At 38.7% G+C, this 10,577-nt stretch overlaps 1 protein-coding gene across 2 annotated transcripts; it reads left to right on the plus strand.

Moving 5' to 3' along the window:
• The first annotated feature begins 1,617 nt into the window (after nucleotides 1–1,617).
• LOC135528201 (complement receptor type 2-like) lies at nucleotides 1,618–10,364 on the plus strand. 2 transcript variants are annotated; one of them, XM_064957119.1, is made up of 14 exons: nucleotides 1,618–1,791; nucleotides 1,939–2,136; nucleotides 2,496–2,592; nucleotides 2,665–2,738; nucleotides 5,311–5,532; nucleotides 5,867–6,046; nucleotides 6,164–6,337; nucleotides 6,529–6,774; nucleotides 6,890–7,075; nucleotides 8,836–8,932; nucleotides 9,055–9,128; nucleotides 9,304–9,483; nucleotides 9,672–9,851; nucleotides 9,957–10,364. In XM_064957119.1, the coding sequence occupies exons 1-14, from the start codon at nucleotides 1,737–1,739 to the stop codon at nucleotides 9,968–9,970; spliced, it is 1,977 nt and encodes a 658-aa protein (XP_064813191.1). In that variant the 5' UTR covers nucleotides 1,618–1,736; the 3' UTR covers nucleotides 9,971–10,364. The 2 variants fall into 2 exon arrangements, with proteins under 2 accessions (XP_064813191.1, XP_064813192.1); XM_064957120.1 differs by lacking the exons at nucleotides 1,618–1,791; nucleotides 2,496–2,592 and having other exon boundaries at nucleotides 2,049–2,136.
• The last annotated feature ends 213 nt before the right edge of the window (nucleotides 10,365–10,577 follow it).

Below are 10,577 nucleotides of genomic sequence, written 5' to 3' on the forward strand. Positions count from 1 at the left end.
CCTAACTGACTTGCCTATACTATAGTTTGTTAACAAGAAATTTGTGGAGTGGTTGAAAAACAAGTTTTAATGACTCCAACCTAAGTGTATGTAAACTTCCGACTTCATCTGAGGCTGTAAAAAGCATTAGTGTTATTATCCTTGGCATATTATCTGGTTCGAGCTAGCTAAATAGGTTAAGATTGGCTTCGCCAAAGTACCCAAACAAAGGAGAGCGATGAGCAGCAAGAGCATTAAACCACTGAGGCTGCCGCCAAGACAACAGCGATGATGCTGCTAAACTCCAGCAAGCTTGGTGTTCAGAGCCCCACCCTTCCACAAGCGCTGCCAGGATAATGGCTCCACAGCCGCCTCCACCTTCGACTGTTCCTGATGATCTTGAAACAGAAGACCCAGCCCAGTTTAGTCTAGATTCCTACCCTAAAATTGTTTTATTTAAGAGCAACTGGTTCAGAGGAAGAGAGTGGCTGGAATACTTGGTTACTGCAGATGCTGTTATGGGGTTGTAAAACATACAACCCACTCAGAACAGATGTAAATTCTATGTCTAGTTTTGATTTACATTTTGAATTCAATGTGAAGAAAAAAATTAAAAACATCCAAATCAAATCAAATCAAATTTATTTATATAGCCCTTCGTACATCAGCTGATATCTCAAAGTGCTGTACAGAAACCCAGCCTAAAACCCCAAACAGCAAGCAATGCAGGTGTAGAAGCACGGTGGCTAGGAAAAACTCCCACCATGTCTTTTGATTTAGGTAAAACGTTGGGTGAAAAAAAATACAAAATGTCTTTCACGTTGATTATTTTTTGCAAATCCAATTAGTTTTCCACATTGATTCAACATCATCAAGTATATTTTGGTGGTTGAAATGACTTGGAAATAATGTTGATTCAACCATTTTTTGACCAGTGGTGAAGAAAGTTCACACTTGTCTTGGTTGAGTAAAAGTAAAGACACCTTCAAATAAAATGACTCAAGTGAAAGTGAGTCACCCAGTAAAATACAACTTGAGTTAAAGTCTAAAAGTATTTGGTTTTCAAAATACTTGACTATCAAAAGTAAATGTAATTGCTAAAATATACTTAAGTATCAAAAGTATAAGTAATTTCAAATTCCTTATATTAAGCACCATTTTTTTACGGATAGCCAGGGGCACACTTCAACACTTAAAGACATAATTTACAAACGATGCATTTGTGTTTAATGAGTCCACCAGATCTCTTGATAACTGAATTGCACCATTTTCCTGTCCTGCTAATCGTTCAAAATGTAAATGAGTACTTTCTGTTTGTCAGGGAAAATGTATGGAGTAAAACTACATTATTTTCTTTAGAAATGTAGTGGAGTAAACGTAAAAGTTGTCAAATATAAATAGTAATGTATAGATACCACAAAAAAAAGACTTAAGTAGCACTTTAAAGTAGTTTTACTTTATACCACTGTTTTTTGCCTGTGGGAAACTTTGACCCACTCCTATGTTGGAGTGTTTCTTGAACCACTGATCATACATGGTTCCAAAATAGGAGTGAGTCTAAATATTACCAATGGAAAAACTCAGATTACTTGACGTAAATAAATCTGAATAGCCTAACTACGTAGGCCTACATGGCTCCTCGTCATTTTACGTTACCTCCCCTACAACTACAAAATATAACCCAGTCGACATACTATTTCATTAAACTCAATAACGTTTCAACGGGTGAGCGTACAGATCCGAATGCACATGAAACGATGAATCTGGTGTATAATGTCGTGTTCTTCTTATCACTCGCCCTACATGCCTCAGGTAAGATTGTTGTTTTCGTAAAATTAACATTGCACTGTCCACTTTAACACTGACAATGTCATTTGTAGCATTTTTACATATTCATCGGATAAACGCAGTGATTTGAATTGCCACTGTTGCTGATGTGGCTCATTTGTTTCTAAACAGCTCAAGTTCCATCGAAATGTGATGCGCCACCGTCCTATCCACACACGCAAATCGAGGACATGAAACCGAAAAAGAGTATATTCAGCCATGTACAAAAAGTCCTCTACAGATGTGCCGAGGGCTACACTCAGAAGAGTGGCATTCGCTATATCAAGTGTCAAGCTGGAAAATGGACACAGTTAACCATGACGTGTGAAAGTAAGTAAATGCCTACAGCTAAGCATTTAGATCAGTATATATTGTTGTTGTGCATAACACTGGTTCAATGAATATCATATCATTATGGTTATAACTGTCTCTGGGGTGAGGTTGTTGTGGCAAGTAAATGTCGTTTGACACTTACATTTACTGGGGCCCTCTGGTGGTTGCAAAGAGAACATTTGGGAATAACATTTATATTCAGTTCAGTCCTTGAGGACTGCAGTGTGCCTGTTTTAGCGCTGTTTGGCACAAACAGTTCCCCGTGGTTATTTATGTTGAGTTTGGCCCAGTATCTCACCCTGGATTCATTCCCTGGCTCCCCTGCTGTTTTCTAATGTGTCCCATCCTCTCTTCAGAGAAGAACTGTGGATCTGCTGGGGAGTTATTCAATGGATACTTTCAATATAGGGGGGCTTTTATCGGGGACAAAGCATATGCAGTGTGCAATGAGGGGTAAGTGTCTTGAATGTAATGAAATAGTCCTATAGCCTGGGCCTTTTCTTAATCTCTGTGATATTTGCACAGGTTTACACTGAAGGGGATGGAATACAGAATATGTGAGGACTCTGGCTGGAGTGGAGAGATTCCCACGTGTGAAGGTATGCACCATCCAATGATCAATCGTAAAGTAATATGCAGCAATCAGGTCCGTTCCTTTCTAAGTAGGACATATAACATGCATCCTAATCAATTTAGTAGCTTCTGCTGTATGAAATAACAGACTGGCATGCCCTGTACTTGTCTAGTTGATTGTTGGCATGACACACCAAGATCCTGTTGTTGAGACTTGACCATGTTGGTCTTGGACATTCAGTCCGTAATTGTCCCATTGTTACAAAAGCATTAGAATATCATGTAAACAAATGCTCCTTTAGGCTACCACAGCATGGGTAATAATGGCCTAGCTAATGTCCTGTAAGGATGATTCCTCGCCAGACTAGAACAACAAAAAAAGACCATGATTTTTTTCCATTTTTTTTCTTCGCAAAAGTGAATCCACTGAAGGTTCCTTTGGAGGAAGGATTGTTGACATATTTGCCATTTGTATCTTAAAGCATAATTGACAGATAATCAATTGAAGTTGGACTATTTGTGACATTTTGGCCTAACCCATGCCTCATTTAAATATGAAATCTGCTGCTACATACAGTTTTTTGACTTATAAATGAATTATATATATCCAGTGATTCTTATAGAATATAACTTATAAATGAATTATATATATCCATTGATTCTTATAGAATATAACTTATAAATGAATTATATATATCCAGTGATTCTTATAGAATATAACTTATAAATGAATTATATATATCCAGTGATTCTTATAGAATATAACTTATAAATGAATTATATATACCCAGTGATTCTTATAGAATATAACTTATAAATGAATTATATATACCCAGTGATTCTTATAGAATATAACTTATAAATGAATTATATATACCCAGTGATTCTTATAGAATATAACTTATAAATTAATTATATATACCCAGTGATTCTTATAGAATATAACTTATAAATGCCGCATAGGCTTAGTTCAACTCTAGTGCCCCATCAGAACCCAAAATATATAAGCTTGTTTTACTCCAATGTTTGTAAACAAAGTAAATGTAAACAAACACTGTGTAGCCTCATTACATGGTTAAAACTATATATCTTGGATGGTCAGTCCATGCATCCATAGCACTGTCCATGAATTTGAGAGTGCTTCCATTTCTCCAGCCCCACCCTTCAGCTTTTTACCAAAACAGGCGCGGGAAAACCGCTTTGTTATTGCTTCAACTGCTTATTGCCGCTTTAAGACTCCACAATGTTTTATCTGTAGGTGCTACAAAGCAAACAATGGTGTCATATGAATATCTTAATATTGTTGAACATAATATACTCTATGGGCATATTGAAGTTTAAAGTGGGATCTCTGCTACTTATGTTATGATCAAGGGGCCAGGGCTCTTGTCTAGAAGCACGGTTTCGACTGCTCCTACAGTTTTGCTTCGGTACTACAGTTTAACTGACACCTGGCCCAGAAGGTCCGTTTCTACAGACGGCCACATAGAGAAGTCAGATTTGAACATTCCTAATAAGACACTTTAGTCATCACCTTTGTGCACAAAAAATCCATTTAATTATTCAAATAATTTTCACTAAAGCAGATTATATATATATTTTTTAAATATTATTTGCATCATTCATAGATGTAGATATTAACATTTTATATTCATCCAACGTCTGCTATGTTTTTGGATGATGTGGTGATGTTGCCTGTGCTCACTAAGTGCTGGTGCGCATGTGATGTTGGTCTGTATAAACCGGATGCAACTCGGATATAGACGGAACTTGGAACTTGAGTAGATTTCCTTGAAAAAACAGTTGGAACATCAGTTCTTATTATACCTCAGTGGTTATGATCCAATTTGTAAGCATTACCAACATTGTGAATGTGAAATTGGATTCAAAATGGTTGCCCTCTGCTGGTAATTTACAGGATTTGCAGTGATACAAGTAAAACGAGGGCTTCAATTGGTTACATTGCCTAATATGCCAATTTCTCTCTATAAAATGGACCTTAACTTTCAAACTAGCAGAGATACCACTCTGAAACTTTGATAAGCCTGTAGAGTATATTATGTTCAACAATATGAAACAAATGTAGCCAAATCAAAAATTGTATATCTTCAATATGTATGTTTATATTTAAAAAATAAATTAATGCATGGAAATTATTATTGAAATGAAATTACCTCTCATATTACAGAGCGAACAGTAAAGTTTCTTATGACATCAAGTTCTAGCATTTACAGATTAAACATTATGGAATCTTAAAGGACGTCTGGGTAAGCCCAAAAACTCACAAATGTTCCAACCTCAAGGATTTATTTATCAATTATGCTTTAAGATAAAAATGTGAAATATATGTCAACAATCCTTACTCCAAAGGACCTGATTTGTTGTTTGTTTTGTTATGGATGACATTTTGTAAAAATCGCCCAAATCACAGGCACCTATAATGTTGTGCTGTTTACCAAAGCATGAGGTCATTGTCTCGATGGAGGCATCTGTTTTTCCTCTGAATCTCCAAGACTAGGCACATATTTTGTTTGTCATTATAGATACAAGAATGAATTAAACAAAACCACAATAACATTTTAAATGTCATCATTCTAGAGGGAGGTGAACCACAAGTGGTTCCAGCAGAAGTGACCTGCCCTGCTCCTTCAGTGGCCAACAGTGTGAAGCTGAGTGAGACTGTCTCAGTGTACAGGGTCAGAGCCTCAGTGACCTTGGTCTGCTCCGAGGGCTTCCTCCTGACTGGAGCCCAGCAGCTCACCTGTGGACCAGACGGCCAGTGGCAGCCCGAGCTCCCACTTTGTCTGCCCTCTGTCGGAGGTGAGGTCCATCCTGATTTGAATAACACATTGACTCAGTAGGGGTGCCCAACATCACGTAAGGGTGCCCAAAGTTGAAATCTTTTCACTTTTTTGGGGTGTCTGGCCCATGTTCATTGCTTTGGAGCCTTGATTTGTTATGGCGGTGCCTAGCTCCTGTAATTCCAACTCCCACTCTATGGAGACATTGCTATGTCTGTTCTGTTGTTTTTGAAACTCTAATTATCATTCTTCAGTGATGATTTGTTCGGAGTGCTCTGTAATGATAGGGCATGGCCATCTGCCACAGAGAGACACCAAACTTCTATGAGCTATTTTCTGCTTCTTTTTTCTAGAGATCACTTGCAATGCCCCCAATGCAAAGAGGAAGTGGTTGATCAATGGGTTGAAGCAAGTTTATAGACCTGGAGATTCTTTGTCCTTTTCCTGCAAGGACCTTTATTATTTGGATGGATCGAACACTGTCACATGTGGGGTTGACGGAAAATGGACTCCTTCTCTTCCACAGTGCACACGTGAGTATCCTGACATGATTGAGACAACTGCTATATAGACTCTGTGTCAAATGTGTTGTAGTTTTGTTTTAACTTGCTTCTGCTTCTTTTTTTTCTTTTTTTCTTTTACTCATGTAGAGATTAAGTGCCCTATATTAAACATAACAAATGGTAGGCCATCCATCAAGCAAAGAAGACCTGGATCAGATGTAACCATTTCCTGCTTTAAAGGAAACCTGCTAAAAGGTGCTGCCCGCATAAAATGTTCAAGATCTGGGGAATGGATGGAAGAGATTCCACAATGTGTGCCAGGTAAAGGATCTCTTGTTTTCAAAGGATTGAATGTACTGTATTCCTAGTCTTAATGTTGTGCTTTTTACCAAAGTACGAGGTCATTTTTTCTCTTATCTCCAAGATGAGGCACACTTTTGTTTTTATGTCATTATAGATGCAATAATGAATTAAACAAAACCACAATAACATTTTAAATGTCATCATTCTAGAGGGAGGTGAACCACAAGTGGTTCCAGCAGAAGTGACCTGCCCTGCTCCTTCAGTGGCCAACAGTGTGAAGCTGAGTGAGACTGTCTCAGTGTACAGGGTCAGAGCCTCAGTGACCTTGGTCTGCTCCGAGGGCTTCCTCCTGACTGGAGCCCAGCAGCTCACCTGTGGACCAGACGGCCAGTGGCAGCCCGAGCTCCCACTTTGTCTGCCCTTTAATGATATAATTGAAAGCCCCAAGCCTGATGGTAAACACAAACACCAGCCAAGATCTGTTACTTTGAGCATTGCAATATATAATACATGTTATGATGCATTGGTTTTACAACAGATGTGATTTCTATCTATCTCCCTTTCCTGTAGGCAGATGTGGAGTGCCACCGTACCTCTCCAACGCACACCTTTCTGACTGCTGTAGAGCACAGGCAGATTTTGGTCCTGGTCACCGGGTCAGGTACAGTTGTGCCTTGGGATACATGAGAGTAAGAGGCACTTACTATAGTACCTGCGTCCGTGGGAGGTGGACGCCAGTAACTCTGAGATGTGAACGTAAGTAACCATATGAAATGATGTGCCAGAATAGATGAAAGTACAGTACCAATCAAATGTTGGGACACACCTACTCATTCAAGGTTTTTTATTTATTTTTTACTATTTTCTACATTGTAGAATAATAATAATGAAAACATCAAAACTATGAAATAACACACATGGAATCATGTAGTAACCAAAAAAAGTGTTAAACAAGTCAAAATATATTTTAGATTTGAGGTTCTTCAAAGTCGCCACCCTTTGCATTGGTGACAGATTTGCACACTCTTGGCATTCTCTCAACCAGCTTCATGTGGTAGTCATCTGGAATGCATTTCAATTAACAGTTAATTTGTGGAATTGATTTCCTTCTTAATGCGTTTGAGCCAATCAGTTGTGTTGTGACAAGGTATGGGTGGTTTACAGAAGATAGACCTTTTTGCTAAAATACCAAGTCCATATTATGGCAAGAACAGCTCAAATAAGCAAAGAGAAACGACAGTCCATCATTACTTTACAGTCAATACGGAACATTTCAAGAACTTTGAAATGAAGTGCTATGATGAAACTGGCTCTCATGAGGACCGCCACAGGAAAGGTAGACCCAGAGTTACCTCTGCTGTAGAAGATAAGTTCATTAGAGTTACCAGCCCAAATAAATGCTTCACAGAATTCAAGTAACTGACACATCTCAACATCAACTGTTCAGAGGAGACTGCGTGAATCAGGCCTTCATTTTCGAGTTGCTGCTAAGAAACCACTACTAAAGAACACCAATAAGAAGAAGAGACTTGCTTGGGCCAAGAAACACGAGCAATGGACATTCGACCGGTGGAAATCTGTCCTTTGGTCTGATGAGTCCAACTGTGAGATTTTTGGTTCCAACCGCTGTGTCTTTGTGAGACGCAGAGTAGGTGATCGGATTATCTCTGCATGTGTGGTTCCCACCGTAAAGCCTGGAGGAGGAGGTGTGATGGTGTGGGGGGGCTTAGCTGGTGACAGTCAGTGATTTATTTAGAATTCAAGGCACACTTAACCAACATGGCTACCACAGCATTCTGCAGCGATACGCCATCCCATCTGGTTTGGGCTTAGTGGGACTATCATTTGTTTTTCAACAGGACAGTGACGCAACACAAATCCAGGCTGTGTAAGGGCTATTTGACCAGGAAGCAGAGTGACGGCGTGCTGCATCAGATGACCTGGCCTCCACAATCACCCGACATTCAACCCAATTGACATGGTTTGGGATGATTTGGACCGCAGAGTGAAGGAAAAGCAGCCAACGAGTGCTCAGAATATGTGGGAACTCATTCAAGACTTTTGAAAAAGCATACCAGGTGAAGCTGTTTGAGAGAATGCCAAGAGTGTGCAAAGCTGTCATTAAGGCAAAGGGTGGCTACTAATAAATGTACATTTGTTTCACACTTTTTTGGTTACTGCATGATTACATATGTGCTATTTCATAGTTTTGATGTCTTCACTATTATTCTACAATGTTTTTTTTTTACTTGAATGGGTAGGTGTGTCCAAACTTTAGACAGGTACTGTATATGTACAGTTAGTTACTCCACATATACTTTTCATATACTCTGGCACATCATTAATACTTCTTCCTCCTATGTACTACAGTATATAAAGAACATTATTCTCTTGTTTAAGCATTAGGTGGCAGCAGAGCCATAGATGGTCTAGAATATATCACTCTGTGGTAGTTAATGTTTGTCTGTTTTGTGCCTTCTGAAAAATGTAATTTAATGGCATTTTCTTGTCCAAAGGCAAATCATGTGGCTCAGCTGGAGAGATGTCTTTTGGTCATTTCGTCTATACCGGTGCACAGTTTGGAGATACAGCCACAGGGGTTTGTAATGAGGGGTACGTTCTATTCTGCTAGTATGTCTTTTTGCTCTTAAGGCTACTCTCAGAATTGTTGCGGTGTACAAATAAAATGATGCGTTGTCATATTAAATCACTTTTTGTACCCATTATTACACCAGGTATCAGCTGGTTGGACAGAATGTAAGAAATTGCATGAATGATGGCTGGGATGGGCGTGTTCCTGTCTGTGAAGGTGTCACATTTATTTTTTAGATGGTCTACTGCACCACACAGTTTTACACCTGGGTCATAGTTCAATTGCTTTTGGTAACTTTGCTTTAGTTTAGAACATCCCTGAACTTCAGTTCTGTCAACCATAATCTTTAAAAAAAGGTCATGTAAATGTACATTGTGTTTGTGACTTTCAGCTGTGCAGTGTGCTAAACTTCCTGAGGTGGTAAATGGAGAGATAAATGGCCATTTGGAACCACCTTACGTTTACAGCACTGTGATTGGCTATCGGTGTCGCGTAGGGAAACTGATTGGAACGAGTGAGCTCTACTGTACCAAAGATGGGACATGGAGTGCACCACCTCCAGAGTGCAAAGGTGCCATTTTCTGTTCAACTCTATAGCTTCTATAGCTGCACTATTTTTGCTATGTTTTTTTCCCTTTAGCAAACTAGGAACATCCCTTAAGTGTTGAGAACTTGGCCCTGAGAGTAATATTAAGGAACCAACCCCTTTAAAACCAATCAAATAAAAGCTTATGTTGACTCTTTCATCTCTGTTCACAGATATTAAATGTCCCTATCCCAAAGTACAATATGCCCAAAGGACAAGAGGAATTAGAATGCCACTGGAGTTTGGGGACTCTGTGACATTTGTCTGCTTTAGGGGCATGGTGATGAATGGACCAGGCACCGTCACATGCGGCCTGGATGGGACATGGACTCCTGCCCTTCCCACATGTCACTGTGAGTAATTCTGAAGGGTCTATGTACTGACAATATAACCCTTTGTAGGCTGATACATAACTGAAGTGCATTGTATAAAATTGTCCCTTTTTTTTTTTTTTACAGATCGGCAGTACTGAAGGTCTAATACCATTGATCATTATACTGAATGTCTTCAACTCAACCATTTTACCATAACTTTTACATTATTAATCAAACTCAATGCATTTTATTATAATAAATTAATATCCTAATGACTGTTGTCTTTAAATACCCCTTCTGTCTTCTGGAATCATGTTATTGTGAATTGTACAGCACTTTTGGTACATATACCCCTATTTTAGGGGACCAAAAGTATTGGGAAAAATTCACTTGTGTATTAAAGTACTCAAAGTTAATTATTTGGTCCCATATTCATAGCACACAATGACTGCATCAAACGTGTGACTCTACAAATGTGTTAGATGCATTTGTTGTTTGCTTTGTTTGTTTTCGATTTATTTTGTTTACAATAAAAATGTATGTTAAATTTTGCGTTGTCATTTTGGAGTCACTTTTATTGTAAGAATAGAATATGTTTCTAAACACTTCTACAAATGCAAAAATATCAGTGTCATAGTGTTCTGCGAAGCTTAGTTGGTAGAGCGTGGCGGTTGCAATGCCAGGGCTGTGGGTTCAATTCCTGCAACCGGTATGAAATGATTATTTTTTAATTAAAATGTATTCACCCGCTATCCAGTCGCTCTG

The sequence above is a fragment of the Oncorhynchus masou genome, chromosome 33 (assembly GCF_036934945.1).
Source record: "Oncorhynchus masou masou isolate Uvic2021 chromosome 33, UVic_Omas_1.1, whole genome shotgun sequence".
Taxonomy (NCBI): Eukaryota; Metazoa; Chordata; class Actinopteri; order Salmoniformes; family Salmonidae; genus Oncorhynchus; species Oncorhynchus masou.

What these genes read in the sequence shown, in the direction of transcription:
- LOC135528201 (XM_064957119.1), top strand. Translation starts at nt 1,737, where the DNA reads ATGAATCTGGTGTATAATGTCGTGTTCTTCTTATCACTCGCCCTACAT. An exon ending in TTGTCTGCCCTCTGTCGGAG is followed by an intron (nt 5,533 to 5,866) that starts GTGAGGTCCATC and finishes TCTTTTTTCTAG; the next exon opens with AGATCACTTGCAATGCCCCC. An exon ending in GCGTGTTCCTGTCTGTGAAG is followed by an intron (nt 9,129 to 9,303) that starts GTGTCACATTTA and finishes TGTGACTTTCAG; the next exon opens with CTGTGCAGTGTGCTAAACTT.